Source organism: Pygoscelis adeliae, unplaced genomic scaffold (assembly GCF_000699105.1).
Source record: "Pygoscelis adeliae isolate BGI_AS28 unplaced genomic scaffold, ASM69910v1 Scaffold500, whole genome shotgun sequence".
Taxonomy (NCBI): domain Eukaryota; kingdom Metazoa; phylum Chordata; class Aves; order Sphenisciformes; family Spheniscidae; genus Pygoscelis; species Pygoscelis adeliae.
The window spans coordinates 255793-279374 of NW_008823918.1; the positions used below are offsets into that span (position 1 = coordinate 255793).

At 39.9% G+C, this 23582-nt stretch overlaps 1 protein-coding gene across 1 annotated transcript in view; it reads right to left on the reverse strand.

The window, feature by feature from the left end:
- Positions 1–23582, reverse strand: part of TBC1D4 (TBC1 domain family, member 4) — a 47027-nt gene that overhangs the window by 20739 nt on the left and 2706 nt on the right. Inside the window, exons 3-9 of the mRNA XM_009319515.1 lie at positions 20751–20855; positions 18204–18336; positions 16196–16287; positions 15286–15396; positions 14506–14625; positions 10842–10916; positions 9626–9843 (exon numbers count right to left, since the gene is read on the reverse strand). Coding sequence (XP_009317790.1) covers positions 9626–9843; positions 10842–10916; positions 14506–14625; positions 15286–15396; positions 16196–16287; positions 18204–18336; positions 20751–20855 — 854 coding nt within the window. The remainder of the gene's footprint in view (positions 1–9625; positions 9844–10841; positions 10917–14505; positions 14626–15285; positions 15397–16195; positions 16288–18203; positions 18337–20750; positions 20856–23582) is intronic.

Below are 23582 nucleotides of genomic sequence, written 5' to 3' on the forward strand. Positions count from 1 at the left end.
ATCTACAACAGCTCCCTGACATCTGTAAGCCTCAGCGAGCAAACTGGACTCACCATCGTACAGAGGTATCGGACCCTGCTTCCAAATCTTGGCAGAGAAATAATCGTGTCTTCAAGTTCACCTACCCAGCATTAGGCACCACCTCCGCTCTCCTCTAAGAACAGCGTTATCGGCAGGGAGCCCTGGATAACAGTCTGATCCCAGTTTAGTTTCTACAGTGCCTCAGTTCCCTATGCGTCACACTGTTAGAAGGTGTCTTAGTAGAGCCCCATGTTGCACTAACCAAAACAGCAACAGAAAACCCTGTGACAATCTTCTTTGGCTAATTCTTACACAGTGTTTCGTGATGGGGTAACCACTTCTTGTGCTAGCTAAACATAGGCTACAAAACTAATTTTGAATCTACAGGTGCTGTTTCCCAAAGGTATTTCAGTCCAACAACTCTTGGAAATAAGGTATTGAGTTTGGATACACTAATCATTATAACTCATGTTTCTAAAAATAACTGTGACAAAACTACTTCTCACTATTTCAAGTCTTAAATATCACATGTAAGAACACAGAAACTGAGTCATTCCAGGGCTTACTAAATAGAAGCTACATAACAAGGGAATGAAAACTTCCTTTCTACTGCTATGTACAAAAATCTACATTCAGCTGCTGTGCCCCTAAATGTGCAGACAGTCCTAGGAATAGTGTTCAATTTACAGTAGTAAAATTTACAGGAAAGTCAGAATAAGAGGGTAGCTATTTTAGGGTATGAAACAAAGCTGTTTACATCATTTGAGTCACAGAGTTTACAATAGGATGGATTAGTCACACATGCTACCTCATGAAGTGTGCAAATCATACAGTTCTGAGGACCTGTATTTCTGTTGTTAAACCCTCCCTTCCAAAATTCCCCTGGCATTTTAAGCAACTAACATTAACCAACTCCTTTTTCAAAGAGTTGTCTGATGAGTGATTAGAGGAAAACTTTCGAAAGTCTCATGCACACACCTTGCCATATTCAATGGAAGGCAAGGGCACCTGTGAAAACACCAAGATTTAGGAAAGGGAGGCTAGAAAGGGAGCAAAGAAAGTTTCCTTATTTCAAGACAGACAGACAAGTCGTAGCTTAAGATCAGATCTGAAGGTGTGAAACAATACCCTACAGAGTAAAAACAGGAAGAAGTCAGAGTAAAATGGTAGTGTCTCCTATCCTGTGCTGGAATGGTTCAGAAGGTTGGTGCAAAAAGCAGACGAGTTAATTACATATTCCCCACCTTGAAACAGGAGTTGCACAATACTTATACCCTAGACTTTACCATACCTAAACTTAACTGGCTGGCTTCACTCTTGGTCATATTTGCAAGATGACTTCAGGTTTTAAGGTAGCCGTGGATTTTAACAGCCAGGCAGGTAGGTGCTCTGCTCAGACAGGCCAGCAACGCCTCATACAGTTCCTCTATACAGGGTGGGGGTAAAGAAAAAAAAGTGTATCTGACCATTAGCTATCAGCTCCCTGCAAAATGAAGAGGTTTATTAATGTGAGTGGAGAGACTAAGAGCAAAAGCAGCTCCAAAACAACAACAACAACAGCAACAACTTCTTAATGGAGTTCAGTCATTGCTACTGAAAAGCAGAGCAGAGTTTTTATTACCTCCCAACCTGGGGAAACAGAGACTTTCCCAACTTTCCTGTCTGGGCACTGATACCGAACCTCAAACACTCATGGGAAAAATTCTTAAGAAAAGACCTTGTTCTGACAACACACAGGCTTAAACACCTACATGGGAAACATGCTGCAACATCAACTAGCAGAAATAATCCAATCATTAATTCCAGTTTTTAATGATGTTTTCCACTTTAAGAAAAAGTTGCTATCTCAAACCTAAGAAATTTATAACTGCTCTATAAACTATGGATTATAAAGCCTAGACACTGGGGTAAGGCAGAGGATGAATATTTCTTGGTTATACAGTGGCATAGCCAAGAAGGAAAAAAAACCACACTACTTGCTACAGGTTCCTGTCCTCCTACAACCTACCAACAACTGAGCAAGATGAAATGTACCAGAGTCAATGTGCTGCAAATTAAGAGATGGCAGTATATAAAATCTTAATGAATTACAGAAGACACACTTAAGAACTGAACTGCAAACTAGGATATGATTGCAAGAATTTTTTTTTTTTTACTTTACTTTTATTTATTTATTTTAAGAAAATGACAACTAGATTATGGTACAGCTGCTACATCAGAATATTTCAGCTTGGTAAAACAGATATATGAAAGGGCAAAGCCAAACAGTTCAATAGAGAAATTCCACGAAATGGAGTATTTCCAATTTATTTTACTTACTGTTCCTGTTTTAATCACTTAACATACCTCCCATGCAGCTCTGGAAAACAGTAACAATGTAATACTCTATACTTAAGACAAATGCATCACAGTTCAGTTTGAATAACGGTTGTCCATAAGGATACTTAGCCTATGCTTCTGACCCAACACAGAAACCAAAATGCATTCATCAGCTTGTATGCAAGAAAAAGTGAAAAGCTAAAAATTCAATATAATGCCTCAAATATTTCAGTCTGTACTTTCATTCTTAAGCTGTTAGAAGCGATAACCCAAGTACTCAAGATTACAGAGTACTGATCATCTAAACTTTTTATCTCGGGTAACTGCAACTCAGTTTCACCAAAGCATCATACCATTCACTATTCTATCAGATAATGCATAGTATGAAGATGAGACAGCTAGTACAGGGGGAAAAAAAAAGGAAAAAAAAGAAAAGAAGAAACCCAAAAAACTTGCTCAGATTACAAACATGCTAGTGCTTGGTTTCAATTACCCAAATCTCTCCCAAAACTGTTCTTTAAAATGCTCCCAAAGACTGATACTCAAAAAACCCACAAAGCTACCCCACTTCTTGTGAACTCTTTACACAATACTTACCTGAATTACTTTGCACTTGAGTCCACGCAAGCCAACTGACTTGAGAATAAATACTGTTGCTGCTCATGCCAAGGTATGCATTTTTCCCCAGTTTGCTTTCATTTCAACTTCTTCCCAATTGCTCTAAGTAGCAACTGAATCAACTCGACCTACTTTGCAGTTTGGAGTCTGAGATGGTACAAAATTGCCCAGATCAAGTACAGAAGCATAGGTAATATTTCAATGCCCAGGACTTAAGGTGGCGGAAGCCTATATGTAAACATAATAAATGAAGTATTCCTCCCCTCCAGGAGAAAGAAAAACTAGTTCCGATCAGTTTAACACCTCTCTATTGGTTCTCACTCCTGTCATGTGTTTTTATTCTGAATAATTACTTTCTGCTATTTTGTTTAAAGAATATTCTCAAGTATTTTTACTCTCTTCATGAGAAATGAAGCTGTTTTAAAAAAGCAATCTGTTCAAATTCAAGTGGCGATAAGTCAATTTAAATTATCCTTGTGTAACAATGCAATGAACAGAGACAGTGTGGGCTAGTCAAACCTATGCTGAGGTTGTCCCATTTTTAAAAGTGCTGCTTTTTATTTTTGTATTAAAAAACCAAACAGATTCTTCCTATAGCCTAGCTTTCAGGAGCGGCTGTTGAATAAAAGCCAAGAATTCCAGACGTTACAGAAATGAAAGTTTGAAAACAGATTATGCTCTCAAATTCCTGTTTACCTCTATGTTGGCAGGATATTTTTTTTAATACTTATGTGTGTTTGTGTTCAATATTAAACGCTGCACAACACACTTGTCAAAAGTCAAGATTATGTGGACCATTTCCACCCTAGACTTCCCTCTAGACAAATGAATCGACAATGCAGTAAAAACATTCTGAAGGCACCTATTAATATTGTGTTGATGTCCAGCTTTACTATACCGTTCATTCCTTAAAGCACAAAACATATCAGTGTTTTCTGTCTTCCACATAAAGCATCACCTTTAGATCATTAGAATTAAACCCCAAAAGCTCAGCCTCCTCACAAACATTATGAAAAAAAGATATGTCTTTCACCATAGTGAACTTATCTAGAGAATAATTTTTTTTCTCCTGGCTTTAGGTATTTCCAACACAGCCATTTAAATCCTAGCAAGTCAATTGAGGCTTCCTTTTTAATGAAGGTCAAGACACTTTTAGGGCATCATTCATGCTTTCTAAATGAAGATGATCCCAGTCACAGGCACAACTGGCTGTATTAGTGTTCGGGAAGGAAAGTAGATAAATAAGCAGGATCAGGTCTGTAAATGTCAGAATATTAAAGACAATCCATTAGGATGAGAGCAACTGTGCTGCAGAAACACCAACTTCTGTCCATTGATTAGCTGAGATGAAGACGTCTACGTTCAGGTGAGAGCCACTGTACCCTGTATGTCCAACACCCTAGCATCAGTTTCTCAGTTTGTGACCACATGCCAAGTGTGATGTAAACATGGATCAGAATCATCTTCTATACAGTGGCCAATACTTAAAGACACATATATAATAAGCAGAGCTGCTTTTTAACACACAGCTCCCCAGCTGACCCTGGCTTGGTGTTGTTTGCATAGGCCCATTTGACAGCTACAAATCAAACATCTTCCTAAAATGAATTCCAACTGAAACTGGCTCTGCTCCTGCACATTGAAGTTCACTAGAACACCAAGAAAAGCTGCCTGTTGCATCATGCGTAATCTCAAAGCTACATGATACGGGAAGTCAGACTACAAAGAATTTTTATCCAGTGCAATGTGGCTAGGGTACACTTCATGAATGCGCAGTAACCATGATTATTCTTAGAGAGGAACATGCACTCAAGCTATAATTAGGGTTCCTAACAGTTAAACAGCTTATAGTCTTCAGATTGTAAAGGACTGCCACACTGCGCTCAATTCCAACCTAATATACATGCACATGAGAATGCTAAGAACACCTCATGTTGAGCCTATCAGGGATAGAAGATGGTCCTCTCCATGAAAAATAGCCAAAGGAAAAAAAAAAACCCAAAACAAACCAACCCACAGGAAAAACCACACTGTAAAAGATTTGAACTTCCTCTCATTCATGAACCTGATGACACAACACACATTTGCAAGCTAAATCAGGTAAACTTTAAAGAGCTTCAGCCACCATCAGTTGGACAATATATTTCATCCTCCATTAGCCAGTTCAAGTGACAGTTGGATTACCTCTTATCGCATCAGCATTATTCATTTGGCACTTCTTTCTGACTATATTTGTTATATTCACTTCATGAATGCAACTAGATGCCAACACTTCACCCTTGCTACTGCAGTTTCCTTACCATGACAGTTCAGGCCCAGTTGATCCCAGCAAGGTCTATAGCTAATGAGATCCCATTTTCACAAGATTCAAGATTAAATGGTACCAGAAACCTATATACTATGAAACCTAAGTAGAAACAGGGTGGTTTTCTGGGAATTACTCCTAATTTGAAGATCTCCTCACCTTACAGTTCAAACTCCATTATAATGAAACACAGTATCTTGACTAGCGTGCGTAACCAAATCCAGAAAGAGTAATAATCTCAGACATTTCAGATTGGAATCAGCTGGCATTAAAGTACAGTTTTAGCACAACACTCAGTACCTACGTTCCCCAAATCCAAAAAGCTAGGCTTCATGGGATCCAGCTGCCTGTGCAAACTGACCTAGGCATTGGTTCAGCTTGGACCAAGTCTGCTAACTGAAGGGAACACAGAAACAAAGTTGGACTGGAACCCAAATAAGAGGTAGTCTGCAAGAGACAGGTTACTTTTTTTGCCATTTGTCTGCACACCCTGGTGTGCACTCACCAGTTTCTTTAATTTCAACTTTAATAATTCACCTGCTACTTAGTCTCTAGTGTTACTGCAGTGTAGTAGGGAATGGAAAATCTAGGCATCCAACTCACTTATAAAGTAACTATTACTGGACATAAGGTTTAGAACAGGCAATATTAAAAGCCTGCTTCTACACTGGATGAGACGTCAATATCTCCTCCCAAATTTCAAAAAACATACGCTGCTTATTCCTTATTCATTTGTGCTTGGGTAAAAAGGTGGGGTCACCTTAAAGTGACTCCCTCTTCAAAACTGTGAAATATTTCTAAGACTGGTTTTGGAAAGACCTCCTAAAATTAAGTAATCATTAGTTTACATTATCCCTCTATTAGAAGGTGAATCTAGACAATTTAAAATGTACTTCTTAAAAGCTGTGGGAGCCTGCCACTAAGGCTATGTAGTCACCTTCCTGTAAGGATGTCTCACCTTATTCCATTTATACACAATTTTGTTCTGCTGGAAGGATCTAAACTGTAGAGATTTCCCACTATGTGCTTTGTAATTGTGTCTACATTACAGTTTTTGGCTGCATGCTGAACACCAATTACAGATTAGAGGCCAGAGACACTTTAAATGTCAGTGAAATCAAGGTAGGATACAGCGTGCTTAAGGAGATGATACGTATTTTGTATTTCTTCTACCCTATATATCATTAGGGATGACTAACCCAAACTGTACCTTAAAGGCACCTTTAGGTCAACTGCCTCTCACATTAGTTTGTATATCTACGTAATTTCTTACAGTCTACCCTAAAATGGAGATGACAAACTAATCTGTGTTCAATGAAACTGCAGTCCACAGGGTGAAAAAATTTCTTTGGGCGCCCCTAAAAACTTCCACACCCATCTCATATGACTGAAATCCCCATGTATTAGGGTCCTAACACAACCAGAATCCAGATCTCATCAACACTTTTTTTTTTGGTAAGAATGCAATCTACTGTTAGTTTTCCAGGGAGAAACAGTCACAAAAGCACCTTCTACAAATCCAGAGTTTTCTGTTGGGAACAATTAGGGGAGAGCCCCACTCAGAGATGAAGAGTACCAGAAACACAAGTATAGCTCAATGAACAGGGACAGACTGAAGAAGGAAAAAGGTGGTGTCATTGACAGAAGAGAAATAAGAAGGCCAGCAACTGGCAAAAAACCTTCATGAAGTTCAAAACTATGGCTCCACCTTATTCACTACAGGCGTACTTCAAAAAAATAACCCATACGCAGTTTCCTCAAGCACCCTCCTGAAGGAGAGCCTATTCTTTCAGCCTATTCTTTTCTTTCTTTCCATTCAGATACTCAGTCTTTCACACCGATGTCAGAAAGCCCTTCTTGTATTTCCGTTTCTTCCCCACTCCTCTTCAATTGGAAGTTATTTTCCTATTCTCTCTAAACATGTCACAGCTAGTATCACCCAGCTAACTTGGCGTTTCCCCTTCCTCATGCACAGGCATCCCACGTTAGTACTGTAAACTCTTCGCATTGCTCTTTCCTTACTTTCACATGCCAGTGATCACAGCAACACATGCTGGTTTGCATTCAGCAGAGAAAGCATTAAATTGGCGTGACACTCCTAAAAACCATTGCATTTCAAGTGACAAACCAATGCAACAGATTTGCAACACTGCCACAGAAATAGGTCACAGCTACTAGATACCAGCAGACAAGCCTCTATTTTTAACAGGCTTTTTTGGCCAAAAGCCTGTTCGCCCATTTCCACCAAGTACTTAGGAAGTCTCTTAGAAACGCAGGAGCACAAGGCAGAGTTGGGAGAGATCCCATGTGCTGCATTGCTCTAGGAATCCTGTCGTTAAGCTGGTGGCACTGAAGAACTAGGCAGGAGACAGCGCTCTCACCTCTTGGAAAGGTCACTTTCTGAGTGCTGGAGCAACCTTCCTGAGCCCTGGTAAAAGCTTTTCATGAAAGAAGGGGCAGAGACAGAGGAGGGGAGACCAGGTGACGCAGATTCACTCTCACGGAGAGTGCGCCGAACCCCGACAATAGGGCTGTGCAGGCAACAAAAGAACATAGGAGATGGGTCAGCATGGATTCGGATACAACAACAAAACATCCAGATTAAAGATACTGGCCAAGTACCTCATCTTGGCTTACTGTAACTTTGTTTCCCAGAAGATAAAATGTACCAAGTGCACTACTGGGCAGTTTCCCTGATGATATTGATTTTGCCGTTACAGCTGATTTCTTTTAAGAAACATTTCAATGACATTGCAGAACAGGCAGACCACCTTATTCCTTTAGCCTTATTTATTCCCAAAGCAAATTCAGAAAAAGAATCTCTGAAACATTCAGAAAATATCCTTAGAAACCTGCTTCCAATAACGTGAACCACCTTGTTTCTTCCCTTCAGTTGTCTCTTGCTCTTGTAAATAACGTGTATTGCTAGAATACATTAGAAAGTAGAGATTATTTATTTTTGGATAAATTTTTGTGAAATGTTTAAGTCAAGAAAGATAGTCCTACTACACAGTTAAACACTACTCAAGTATAGTAACAAGTGTTTGGGAGACATAAAAATTAATTCAGTTTCTTTTACTTAACATTTTTGATTAATCCTCAATAGGAAAGGAAAGAAGAAAAAATCCCAGCCTAGAATCAAGTTGTTACAAACTGTTTTGGCTGAGAATCCGCTGATCATGCTACTTAATCAGTGACTTCTTAAAAGTTATTACAAAGAAGTGAAGTCAGCAAGTCCTTCAGTTTGAACTGTCAGGGTTTCCTGTTTGCATACAACATGGTCAGTGGGAAAAAAAAAATAACCAAAGTTTATCTCAGTAAAAACCACATTATTTATCTCTTCAGAAACACAATGTAACAAAGCTATTTCAAGGCTAGTTTCTTACCCTTCACCCCCTTCCATTCTCTTAAACAGAATAAGCTTTTTTGCCTTTCTCTACAAGCTGGTGCGGCATTCACTGATATTTTAAGCTAGACATCAAACGGGTGAGAAATTATTATTTAAAGCCATTTTTAGAAAAAGCCCACAAAAAGCATAATTGCAGCCAAGCACTGAAACAGACAAGTATTTTGGAGAAAGTGCTCCTCCAACAGAAAAAAATTCAGCTCATCTGGGCCTGAATCTTGTAACGGTTTTGGAGTTTGCATGGTCACTTACTGCAGATAGCCAGGATGGAGGCAGAGAAAGAAAGTACAACCAAGGAAGCCCACAATGAACTGTGGGGACCTCTTCTGACTGAGTGAAGGAACAGTATTCCACATGTTAATAGCTGGAGAGTCTCCAAAAAAGAAGGGGAAAGAAGTTACAAAGGCAAGCTCCAGAAAAAGGCAAACAGGGAAATTGCATGCCTCACAGTTCAGTGGAGGTGTTTAATCATTAAGACCTTCTGTGAGACTCCTCACCAGTTTTAATTCTGGATGTACTCGCTGGGAGCTTGGCTAACACAGTGACTGACACTTGAAGCTGTCAGTGCCTTTTCCATCCTGGCATAAAACCGTCAGGCTATCGTCTCTGCAGTTAAAAGCGGTGAGGACCTCTTCTCCAAAGGGCCTGACTACCGACACTGCCAGAAAGGCTCAGCTCAGAGGTGACAAATCAATAAACAAACAGATCGGCGCCGGCATCCAGCCTGATGATCGATTTGCTGGATTGACGCTTCCCCTGAATCACTAATTCAGGGATTAGCGAGTTGCTGCAAGGCAGCAAACTGCTCTGAGCCGGAGAAGACGGGCTGAAAATAAATAAATAAATCAAACCCAGAGCAGGGCAGAAACAGCTTCCGTAAGAAGGAACACGGGTGAGGCTCGTGTACCGGAATCACAGGGGACAGCAGGCTCGTGGCGCGGCATGCCCTGACTCACCTTGTCGCCTCGACGCAGCTCTGCCGCAGCAGCGGGGACCGGACGCTCTGGGACCTCCCGTTCTGGAAGGTTATCCTCCGCCTGGTGCTGGAGGGGGGGTGGCTGAAGGTGTGCGCGCGCCTCCTGAACTGGGGGGAGTCCGAGTCTTCCTCGGGAAACGGCTGCCAGGCCGAGAACACGGGGGATGCCGGCGGAGTAGCTGGCGGGGAATCGCCGTCCTGAAAGGAAGTGCTGGCAGAGTGAGGCCTGCCGCTCTGCGCCCTACGAGAACTCTCGCCTAACCCCACGGGTCGCGCGCCGCGTCGGGGCACCGAAGCCTCTCCCCCTTCTTGGTCATGGCCTATTGTATGTTAATTATCACCAAAACCAGACATCCTTTGATAATTTACGCCAAGCCAGCAGCGTCCTTCTTCAAAAAAAAAAAAAAAGAAAGAGGAGAGAGGAACAAAAATGTATATGCAATGCAAACAACATGCTAATTACTCAAAAAACACAGGGATCGCCATTCCAGCTACCTGACTTCTGGCTCTTTCGGGAAAACACAGGAATTGAAAAGACTAGGGAAACTGCTTTTAGCTAGTTTCCTCGACAGATCATGAGCACACTTCCTGTACCGTCATAGCGATATCCTGGAAGAGAGACTGTTTTTACACAGCCAGTTTATGAGTAACTGTAGCAGGAAAACCATAACAGAATCTTCACCTCCTGGGAAAACCAGCAACCAATCCTCCATGAGGTAAAACATTAAAAACAGGAAATAAAAAGAAAGTGAACAGAGTTCCACCCGCTCGCCCCCATACAGCATCCCCAACAGCTGGTTTTAGGTCAAAAAATTCTTACTTCCCTAAAGCAACTGTTACTTACAGAAAGGATTCTTCACCTTCAGAGCATTTTCTTTTGTTGAGATACGAGCTTTTTTAATTACTTCAGTGAAACAAAGCAGAAGCTGACCAGAAATTCCCTGCTTTTTGTAAAAGCAAGGGAAGTGTAGAAAAAAAGGACTGGCAATCAAACAACAGATTAAAACTGAAGCTTCAAGTCAACATATATGCCAGCTTTTTTACACTCTCCGCCTCCCAGTGGAAACTCTTATTTGAGTTTCGTAAATTGAGATGCTTTGTGCTACTTCCTTCCAATCGAAGCAGAGTGCCATATTCACGCTTCATTAACACCCGTGCATGAAAACGTGTCAATTTTAACTAAGCTCCTTACGTACTTTGTCAGAAGCAAGGCTGTTGCAGCGCTCAAAGCTGTCCACGCTTCCCAGGCGGCCTCGCATTCTGTTGGCTCCCTGCAAGAAAAAAGGCGAGTAATTTAATCTGGCCCTTTTCCTCTTTTTCTGAAGGTTAAGCAAAGATGGCAACAGCTGTGTAGGTGAACACAGGACAGTTCAGGCATGTGACACATTTGACGTAAGGCAAGCACTGGATTTTACAAGCAGTGACATCTTTAGCTGGCAAAACTGTATCTTCTCCCCCCTTGCTCCCAGGAGTTTTAAACCTGCAGCTCCGTTGTCTGAAGCAACAGAATATTTCTTGATCCATTTGAGGCAAAATAGCCGACTTGGCTTGAACAGCCGAGTTCAAAAAGCTCCAGACTTCAGTACTGTGCATGCGCTGCAGCTAACGGATGCATTTGACATACTACGATCTAAACAGGAAGTTTACTCCACATCTAGACATTTCAGACAAATTAATTCCACCTCGGCAAAAGTAACGAAAGCACTAAAACTGGGAAAAAACGCGCTCTGGCTGCAAATCCAGCCAAATAGCGCCAGATACAAACAAGCCTTTTCAATTATAACGCACATAACCCTGAGGCAAATTTGCTAGAAATTAGCATTAGCAGATCCTTGCAGAAATTGTCAACAGTTTCACAGGAAGAGGTCATAGAGACGCAATACTTTTGACTACCTTAGTTAGTCTGACTCACCTGAGTTCAACTCCCATGAAACATGGGTGATGTATGCTGTTGGACACTTCCAACTGCTGAAGTTCTTTTCAGTACTTTATCAGGGGAAAAATAGTCTAGGTTTTAGGAAAACTATACGTCGAGGTCCTCTTGGTTTGCTTACAACTACAGGGGAAGTTTTGTCAACATCGTCAGTATTCATTTAGCCTACTTTATCCTGGTAAGGTTTATTTTCAAGACTTAGAGTGCCCTTTAAGTACATCATCCTATTTAAGCTCATTACCACTGAATACTCTGCCTGAAGCATCTCTTCACTGACCCTCACCATAAAAAAAGAGCAAAGGATAACTTGGAAGTTTCTCACTAGCTTTAAAAACACACACTTTTGGCACTGTAAGAAGGGCTTTTTGGTTCAGAAAAAACAACAACAGAAGAGGTTAGTGCAGCATGGCTTGGAAGAAATCTGTTCATAAGGTCAAACTGAGGTTATATTTATTTTTCTGAGGTACCTCATTAGGAAGCCACAGCCTGTTTTCAGTTCAAACCCAACAAAAATAAGATCAGTCCAGCAAAACAAACAAGTGAAAAAGTGACATTCCTCTGGGACTAAGGGAAGCCAGAGCACAGAACCCAGCATGTTTCCCTATGGCAAGCAGAGAGCAGCTACTCCTTTAAGTAGCTTAAAATGTCACTTGATGCTATTCATCTAGCTAAGAAGCCATCCACTTAAAGTGTTCTTAGATATCTGGTTACTACATACTTATTTCTAATTATGCTAAGATTGAGGCTGCGTAAGTCCCTCCCCCGCATATACTGACTTTTACTTTTTACTTAAATCTTTTTATCTACAAAAAGATGCTGAATGCCAATTTTTAAAAAAAACGAATTTCTTTCCTGGTCTCTTTGTTACTAAATATACTTTAAAATAAAGATGATAAGTCATGCAACAATTAGCATCCCATTACCTCAATACCATGTGATTTGCAGCTGGCTTAAGGAGGGGAAAACCCACCACTCCAATAGGTATTTGGTGCCCAAATACCTTTATGAATTAGCCACAATCCATTAGGCTTGTTGTAATAGCCTGATGAAGAATAAGAACTACTGAAACAGTCACTGTATAACACATGTATGCACATAACACACAGTATACACGCACAGAGACACTTGTCGTTTATACCTGCTTTAACCAAATAATTAGTGGTTTTGCTGCACGGTAAATTATTTTTCTCGGTCTTGCATCATGTAACCTTTAAATGGATCTGCAAGGATGAACCCCTATGCATATCATGAGTCACTATAACATGCTGCTGTTCCTGATCTCTTGCAGTTTCAAGTTAAAGATGAGACAACCTTCCTCACAACAGCAAGTCCGCTTCATAAATAGCAAACTTAAAATGGCCCTAATCCAGACTCAGGTGCCCACTTCTCTTGAACTCAGTCATGGTCTGTGTAGATCCTTATACCGTAACATGCAGCACTTCACAGCAGCCCTGGTGAGGAACATACTATATCAAAACCAACAATATATAAGGAATTTCCCTTCAGAGACTCTTCAGCTTAAGCAGTGCATTTCATCTAAATCATTTTCCCTTGACAGGACCAGAGTGCTAGTATGTCCGTATATGGCAGGGCTGCTTTACTGTGTTATTCCCAGTGATGCACGCCTGTTCCACAACCACTGCAGGGTTAGTGACCCACCGTCAGAGCTAGATCACTTTCCAGTCACATGTCCTTTAGATGTGGAAAAGAAATCAGACTCAGCACAGGCATGACTAGCTGTCACGATTTGATGATACTCCAGACAGCTGAAATTATCCAGATCTTCTGACTGTCACCACTCTCTTTTGCGTGCTCTCTCTCTATTCAGACCAAGTCCCTGGTGTGTAAAATTTGCTACACACCATAGGCCAGATTTGACCAGGAGTGTTTTAATGCTAGCTTCAGTCCTAGGTCAAATTCACGTCTAACCTTAAGTACAAACAGTTCCAAGGATTCTCCCTGGCAAATAATATTTTGCCTCCTTTATAGGGAACATCTGTGGCATTCTACGTTTGCAAGTTACTTTATGACATACCCATATAAGCTGCAGGACAAGAGCAACCTAGGCCTTGATTTAGCACGGTACTTTTAAAATTACTAGCAGAAGGAACTTAATTTCACTGCTCTAAATTATATTTAGACCTCGCCATTCAGTACTCATAGCTCATGACACTTTCTCTGTAACGACATACTGGATCCCAGGCACCCAGCCTTCTTCAGTTACTCCTCTATATGCCTATTCTCTGCTTTCAGAACTCTCCCTACTGACCAGGAGACACTAAGCGAAACTTGCAATTCAGACTTCTTCTTTAAAAGGCTATTTAATATAAGAGAGTTCCAGTAATTATCTGCAATTCCACATCATACCTGGCTAGCAACACTGAAATGAAGAACTTTTTTTTTTTTTTTTTTAGAAATCTGTTGCCTTTTTTTTTCCCCTGCAGAAGGACAACTTTGTTACTACTTTCTAAAGATTCTTAGTGACCACTATGAGTAATTTTAGCTATGAGAGGTAAGGCATTACTTCTCAGAACAGAAAGATTTCCAGTTTATGCAGGCACATTTAGTCATGCTTTCAAAAAAAGATAACATCTCTTTACAGGATCATGCAATCATCCTGATTAATTTCTTTTATTCTGCAGCAACACATCTGAAAATGCTCAGCTAACTCACTTGCCACCTACAACGAACATTCCTTATTCAGAAAAAGTTGCCTTTTCTCCCTCTGTATGTGTGATTTTACCGTAAACTTTCTAGCACAGTTAAGTCACAATCAACCCCGCTATAACCCTCAGATTTCACAACGGGGATGTTGCTTCATTACGTATTTATCAGACTGAGGCCAAAAACAACAACAAAAAAATCTGATAGGTCTTTACCGTCAAGGATATCTGGGAGAGCTGCTGACAATGAGTGGTTAATCTTACCCTTGAGAAGATATTTTCCAGAGAGCTAGTCAAGGATTTCTTGGCCTTGTTTTTCAGAATGTCAAGTTTAAACCTGCCACCACTGGTGGTGCTTTCTGGAATCGCACTGTTAGAAATGGTCTGTTGAAATGAGCAAGGACACAATTCAGCTTTGGCAATTCTTTTTGCAATTGCAGACCTCCAAAGACTAGAGATGAATGAAGTTACATAATAAACAACATGTAACTTGGCCTTTATTTAAAAAACAAACAAACAAACAAACAAAAAAACCCCAAAAAACCTCACACACCCCCAAAAAACCAAATCCACAAAAAAAATAAAACCACAGTTAAAGGCACATTTCATCCTAAAGACTATCTTGTAAAAGCGTATCAATGTAACAATACTGTTACCCATTTCCTTTGCTAGATAAGTTTGTCATTTAAACTGAAACCAATGCCCTCTTCATCCCTATTCCCCCTAGAAATGACTGTTTGGGAGTGATGATCAGGGAGGAAGGAAAAAGACAGAAGAGGTATCCTCACACTGTAAGGAAATCTAGACCTAAAAATAATTGGTTGTCTTTCTTCCCTCCCTTCCCCCCCCAAACTTTAAAAAAAAAAAAAAAAAGCATGCCACTGTAAATCAAATCAAATTACTTCTCTTTCACAGTCCTCTCTTAATTACAATAGCCAGCTTCAGCTACTCCTGATGAACTCTAGCAGTGGCCCTGCTAGTATTCAAGGTTGCATTTTAATAGGGTGGGAGGAGGGAGAGGAGTAATACAGAAATAAGCTTTACCGATGGTGCTTCATCAATGTGAATGTGCGTTTTCTGCTTAGTTTCACAGAGTTGGCGTAGATGTAAGATCACAAGTTCATTTTCTTCCTGGTCATTGTCAGGCTTCATTTTCTGTCAATAACAGCAAAGAAAAGAAAAAAAGTTGTCTTTCAAGTCATGATTTGCTTATTTTCCCCTCCACATGTACATATTCTTTGAAGTTAACATATTGACACACCAGATGCCACAGTGCACTATTAGTGTGTCAAATTGCACTACTGTTTGTGTGCCTTCATGCTCCTGAGCAAAATAGACCAAAGCTTTCCACATGGAGAATGTTATAGGCTGTGGAGAGGAGGGAGCCTTACGCCCACACATTTTGTTTCCTAAGGTTGTCTGCCATTGTATCGTCTTATAAATGGAATAAGGAACCCACGAAAACCAAACAGGCATTCCCTTCTTCAGGCAGCTAGAGAGGTGCGCATCCTTTGGAAGCCTAAATTACTCTATACTTCATCTGTTTGAATACTCTTGCTTACACCTCTTGCCTCAGAATAAGTCAAAAGAGAGCTTCCGCAAATACCAACCACCTCTTTGATACCTGCATATCTCACCTGCTCTCAATTCATTCCCACATCACTTTCAAGTAAGGAAATGCATTTACAGATGAAGAACTAAGCTCAGAAAAAAAAAATACTCTGGGTATGAACACAGAACATCTCAGACGACTTGGGAACCAAAACTTTTCTGATAGCAGGGTATCACATATGAGGTTAGGTTGGAGCATGCTATTTCAGTGTGATGTTTGGTGGAACAATAATAAATTCTAGATCAACTACGTAACAAACCAAACATAATCAAAAGAAAAAGTGTCTAGTCCGTTTTACCGTGGTCTTTTTCAAATTTGAGATAACAGCATCTAATGTGTTACCTGAACACGTTCAAAAATATCCGCTTGCTCATTATCAGTTAGTGACGACAGATGTCTCTGAATTACAAGTTTGGCCCTTGGTGGATAGAGTCCTGAGAAAAGAAAGGAACATTAAAGTTTCTAGATTCTCAAATGATGTCTCAAAAAATTTCTGAAAAAATGATAGTAGAAGATATAAGCCTCCATATGAGTTTATACAAGTTTAATGTATGACAGTTGTATATCTGCAGTATCCATGACACAAAATACTTCAGGTTTTGCTAAACCACATGGTTTTGTCTCCTTTCTTTAGCAGTAAAAACAGAACTAGCAGCAGCTAAGTGGCTGGCTCCCGTGGAAAAGGTTGTGCTCCCTACTCCACCGATGTCTTCTGTCCTAGTACCAAGAGATCACTAAGATGGAAGCCTGACAACTGTATGGGAGAGGAGGAAGAGAGGAACAGATCAGGGATACAACTGGAATGATACTCAATGCACAAGACACTCAGAAGTTTTCAGATGCTTTTAATTGAAAAGTTTAGAAGCATTTCTACACAAGGAAAGGGTAGGGTATAGGTCATACTAGAGAACTGAAGACACTTTTAAAAGCAAGAGCAGCATAAAAGCCGTTAAGAATAAAGGAAAGAATCTCTGATGTTTGATAAAGCACACGTTTGCTCACAGAGCTTGTTCTAGGAAGCTACAAAAACCGTGGGGAAAACAAACCCCCCGAATCAGATGAAGATGTAAGTTTTTGCCATCCAAGGAAGATATCATTCATAGAGAATTGCAATCAGAACAGATCAAGATTTTCCAAAGTCATGAAGCCCTGGGTTTGATTATGATAAACTTCTAGACTCTAAACAAAGCAGACAGATAAAAAGAAAGTGACACTAAAAATAAAGCTTTCAGTCACTAAGTACAAAGTTTATGAAACTACTATTTTGGTATTCAAGTTGTTACCTTAGAAGAGATTTTATTTTGATACTGGATACTTATCCCAGGCTTGCAAGTACCTGTATTCAAGATACTTACACTGCCTTATACAGCAGCCTCTGTAGTTTTTCATTGACAGAAGACTTTCCCAGTTAGGCTTTATCACTTCTGAGTATCTTGTAAACCTGGAAAATACCAGTCACAACCTAACAGAATTTCACTCCACTAAGATTTTATACTTTGCTTTTCATCCACCAGAGGGAGGTAAGTAGCAATAGTGACTTCTAATGAATGGGAGAACTGGCAATTATCAGCACCATCATCACCAGACCAGAAGATGCAAGACTAGTGTAATATATTTGCTTTTTTTGCATACAACACTTCGCAAGGAGACATAGTGGAGTGACTATAAAAATAGGATCCTGCACTAACTTTTTTTAAAGAATTCTATCTTGTAAGATTTTTTGCCTGTGTTCTGGCATACCTCACTTCCAGAGAAACTACAAAGGTTTGTGTATTCATATTTGAAGCCCGGTAGTTGCCTTAACTTTCTTTATTAGATATTAACCTCCTAACTTAATCATTTATTTCCCATAACAGAACTAGGTTTTGAAGTGTGTAAGAGAATAAACACAAAGAAGGAAAAAATAACCCCACACAGAAAAACACAAAGAAGGAAAAAATAACCCCACACAGAAAAGAATGAACACACAAGAAAGCAAGATCCTTTTTTGATCACAACTGTTTTTTTATGATCCATTTTGAACGAATATATCTTCAGAAAAAAATGGAAGAGGAACTGTTGGGTTTTTCTGCTCTGCTTAACATTTAAGAGAGGTACAATGATGAAAGAGCATGTATTTATAACACAAGCTATACTATATTCAGTTGCAATATCATTACTGCTACCACCTACACATGATTACAGAGAGGGCAAAATGATGGTAAGAATTGCTCATTGGGATACTTTTCCCTCTGTTCTTACATTGTTTAAGTTGAAGGTGCACGGTTGGCATAATTAAAATTAACAGATACAGTAAAATTCTTCTACAATAATAAGAAAAACACAATTGGAAAATAAACTCAGCTGCTACCTTCAATTCTTTCACAAAGTTTGTGCAATGAATGCATAGGGCAGGCCTCACACAGTTTAATCTGCGTCTTGGCATTTTGCAGAGCTGCAGCGGTGCTAAAGGCTTGTTTCAGGGTAAGCATTACCTCATCAACCTAAAGGGGAAGGAGGGAAAAGACAGTATATGAACACAAATGCATGCCACATACATCAAATTAGATCTATAAATCACATCATAGACAGGTGCTTTACAATCAGAAAAACCCTGTTTGCTGTCTTCTAAAGAGATCAAAGTTGTATTCCCAGCTTTTCTGCCTTTTCTGTGGATGCTCACCATCCTCAAGCTGTTGTTACTTCAGAGAGTGTAATTTTGAATATCTAACTGCAGCTACTCAAGCTTACTGGGCAGGCAGCCGCTCTTTTAAGAAGCCGCAAGTGGGAACTTTTGGCTTGAATATATGCTGGCTAAATAAAAAGCATTAATTTCTTTTTCTTTAGCTTCAAGTTTCTCCTGTGAACTGCACATGCTCCCTCTCAATGATTTTCCTCCCACTGCTGTACCATTTTAGAACAAAACCCCACAGACCCATCCTGCAGGCAGACAGGAGCTTCCCACAGCAGTTCACTTTTCTCCAGGCTACTAGACTGGCTACCAACTTCATTACAACCGTCAACTTGTCTTTAAATACTGCCGGCCTGCCTTGCAGTCTGCCCTGATCTTTCCTCTGCCATTACCACAAATATAGCAGTGCTATGTTCCCACACGCCAGCACTGGAAAAGCTCAACTTTTGCGTAAGAAAGGTCGAGGTGACAGCGTTTCTTCACACTCATTCAAATACACTCCCAGACCTTATATACAAAGCATTTGGAGTTCCCCTGTCTGTATTTTAGGGGAATACAGTGCTTACTAAAAGCTGTTTACTTGAGTCTTTGCATTAGCACGGAAAGGAGGAGACAACAGTTAGACAACAATCTTAGGAAATAAATCAGTATTCCACTTCAGAATCAGGTCCTTGCTCTTACCTGTTGTTTTTTTTATAAGCAACAGGTAAGTTTGTATCCCAATATATTTAGTTTTGTTTGTTTGTTTTTTAAAACCCACAGTTTCAAGCACTACCAGTAACTCCTGGGTGCTCTCTTCTTAGCAATAAAGCAGGGCATTGAAAAGTGAATATCCATCTTGCAATACAGACTGATAATTTTTAAAAGTTGGCAACAATGCCTCTCAAATGGAATATCCACAGAACAGTGCTGAGCATATGGACTAAAATCATGAGAACTGTAGCACAGACTGTAGCTGGGTTTAGAGCAAATATACACAAGACTACCAACATAGCCTGCCTGGCAGCACAGAATCCAGAAATCATTAGGTTTTACAGCTCTGCCCTGCCACAGTCAAACTGTCACCGGGGTCCAAGTGATTGCATCTGAAAATAGCTCAGGAACGTTCATTTCATAGTGCAATGTGGGCATACCCACACATATCAGTACTAGGATATATAAAGCGGTTCATAAATACGTGGTTTCTTTATACACCACATTTTAAGTCTTTGTATTATGCATGGGCAGGTTTATCAATAGGTCAGATGTAACATTTTCTGTTAGTACAAAGAGCGAGCTGATTTCATTACAAGCTCCCATTTTGATAAAAGTGCAGCCTCAGCTAGGGCTGTTAGCTATTTGAAGTTTTATTGATGTAAATCTATTCAGTCTCAAGCTAGTCAATGGATTAGTGAATTACATTTTCAGCTAGCTAGAAGAGTGATTTTTAAGTTTAGCTGAAAAAGAGTTTAGCAGCTGTTAGCACAGCCATCAGGAACAAACATGTTTCAGAACAGAAACCAACTTCTTTTAAAGTGCCAGAGTTTTAAAATAAAAATGTAGTAGCCAAAATTATTTCCTGTATGCATCTCACGTTATTAAGCTATCCGTATCAGTTAAATCACTGGCACCTGGAACTTCAATTGATTGATACATACTTTATCAAGTGTCCAATGGACTTTTTTATAGTTACAAACATCCACGCATATTATGGTTTTCTTCTTCTCTGATCAGATGCTATTTTCTTCTCCTGAGGAACAAAACAGACTACAGGGAAAGGGCTAAAGCTACGTGCAGGCTGAAGACATATGCAGGATCAGGCCAGTAGTTTAAACCCTACCCTGAAAAGTATGTTCAGGTTTTATCATCAGCTTTGTTACTGATTCAATACATGTAATTACAGGTTTAATGGGGAGCCAAGTGTCTCAACAATTAGAAATGCAAGAGTTACGATCAAATACAGAGCCCAAATATGCTCACAGTCTGCATGTGTGAACTCATCCATCTGGATTTTTTCTATTTGTTATTGATATATGCATCAGCAGAGTACCAGGATATGGCTATATATGAACAGAATGTATGCATTTCCTATTGCATATTTTCATATTCACAGCTGAGGTCTCATACCTGAGAAGATGTGACCACTGAGGCTCAGCTGACACAGCAGAATAACAGAGACTCCCATGGCTTAGGAAATGCCTCAGACACCCTCCGATGGAAAGGTTAGGAACATTAATAAATACTCACCAGAGACTCACTTGCACACTGGAACACATAGCAAACATACTGGCTTAACCCAGGTTCAACAGATTCCCGGCAAATGAAGCCAAAGTGATCAACATGTTTTATACCCTAAAAGAGTTTAAAAACAGCATTAGTGGACTATTTTATAAACAGGTTTAGTTTCCAAAGTGATCCTAAAAACAGTTACCAGACTCCAACACTTGCCAACACAAAAACTGGAGAAACTATAAATGCAGACTCCTAACGATCTGTTTTACAGCTACAATAGTTATCTTTTAAGTTGCTTTTTGCATTTAAAAGTTACATAAAGCTCTTTACGCTATCAAAACAGAAGTTATACAGCAATAGACCTGGACCTGAATTTCTTCCATTCGGAAAACTGGATTTTCAGGGAAGCAAACAAAAGAGTCCTAGGTTGTAGCTGGAATTGCCTCTGCAGTGAAAACTTGATGTAATGAGCCCACGGTAAAACATGGGACTGGAGCAGCATCAAAGTAGCAACAGATCTTCGCTTTCCTGTAATGCAAGTTTGGACTACACCAAAAAGAGCAAGGCATGAGTGGTGACATGCAGAATTCCAACCAAATTCTTAGGAGACTGAGTTACAGACCAGAAGTTTCAAGACTTACTACACATTACTAATGACGTTTTCTTTCAAGATCCTAGTCTAACTGCTTGACAGAGAATGCTGCCTTGCTAAAAACAGCACTGAGAAGATCAGAGAGCTGCTTCCTAAGAAGCACTATATTCCCAGTCTCAATTCATGGAACATGACTCACTATTGTTAATGCTTTTGCCAATGTTTTTATCCTCCAAGTACGGTAATAGTAGATTTTCTCCAAAAGAAAGCCTAATCCCTCAAGTTCAAATACAACAGAAAGCAGCACTCGGTTGCTTAGATCTATCTCCAAAGAAACCACCTATATCGTAAAAGAGAGGAGGAGGCAAAACAACTTGCTTGTCACTACACAAAACACTCGAGACAAAACTGGTAATGCACCACATGACAGATTGAACATATCGTCACTACACACTGTAGTTTTTAAAAACAAAATTCCAAAAGTTGCATTTGTGCTACTTAAACAAAACTTAAGAAAGGTGCAGAGGGCGTCTAAGGTGGCGCAAATGGCATTAGTTTACCATAGCCCACGCTAATCCTGACGTAACCCATTCTCCTGTGACAAGTGAAGTCTTCAAAAGCATAAAATGAAAAAGAACAGATGTATACACATACCTTGATCTATGTAACAGTGAAGTGTTGCCCTCTGTTTTGCAAGGATACCATATTTACTTAAGGTGGTTCAGCGAGATGCCAGTTCCCTCACTGCTGACAGTGCCTGAACAACTCTACTGCTGTCTGATTTCTCAGTCTCCACAGGAGAACATTTGTGGGGAACATGGATGTAACATTTGCACCACTGAAGCATAACTAGCACAGTACGTTCCTCAACTAACAGTACCTCCATCACATTTCTTTAAGAGGGTGGCCAGACTTGTCATGCCAAAAGAGCAAAGTTGTTTGTTGTTCTGGGTTCCCTCAAGGTCAGTCAGGCTGCAACAAGAAAACTTCTACAGCTGTCTGACACCTGAGCTTAGACAGCACACACAGGGGTTTATCACCAATTATATTTGCTGCTTTGACAATTATATGGAGTGCGGATAATGAACTGAATGCAGCAGATCAACCATACTTAAGCTATAGAATAAAAATACCTTTATTAGACCAGACTAAAAGAATCCAGAATGCATGCTGAAGAGAACATCTCCTTTTCATTGTTTGTAAAGCTTAGAAGAACAAATATTCCAAAGCTGCAGTCTCACAATATGCAGTAAATCACTGCCCTATAAACCCACAACAGAGAAGCCCTGTAGCAAGCACTGAGTTCTTTAAAGAAGTACTGGTGAGTACTTCTCACCAGTTCCAAATCCTTAATCTTGAACAAATTAATGTTTCATTTCTATTGAATATAGAAAAAACCCCGACTTCCCTAAAGTAGCCGTTTTGCATTAAAAAAAAAGAAGCAACAAAACCCCCACAGTATTGTTGATGCCTGTTTGAGTTATTCAAGCATGCAAAATAACAAAAGCTTTGCTCCAAATGAAAGTTGGGGCTAAAGCCCAACACACAGCATTACCTAACACTATTTACTGTACACAGTTATTTTACTGAAGAAAAGCTAAGCCTTGAAGGTCTGCCATGGTCTTGCTGGTCTTCACCATGCTTTAAAGTCAGCAGAACAAAGGTTGTCCCCGCTTAGGACTGTTTTGTTTGACTATTATCAGCATGTACACGCAACCCAGGAGCCCAGTATGTAAAGTTGAAGTGTCATTTTTATTCAGCTCAGTACACCCACGAAGCGGGAGAAGACTCAAGCCGTCTGCAAATTTTACTTTCCGTACCACTGCTTTAAGAATCTCTTTGATCTGTATTTATTATAAAGCTGTTAATACATCTGTGTTTGATTATACTGTCCCATTCTATATTTGCACTTGCCTTTTTTCTCTAACAAGAGCAATACAAATTGTACTTAAACAGCAGACTCTATTTAAGGGCCTGGATCTTTAGTTGGTAGCTCAAGACTCCACTTGAGTTACAAGTACTGACCAGTTCTTAATTTGTATTAGCATTGGTAGCACAGTCATGCAAGAACAGATTTGTTATTAGCATGAAAATTAAAGCACTTGGGGGTGAAATACAGGTTTAGAGCATGCCAGGAAGTGTAGTTTAAACTAGAATAATAATGTTTAAGGAGGCATGAAGCGATGCATGTGCATGGCGAATGAAAGAATAATGTAATAAAACAAGACCTCAAAAGAGAAAGTGCCAGAAGTAAC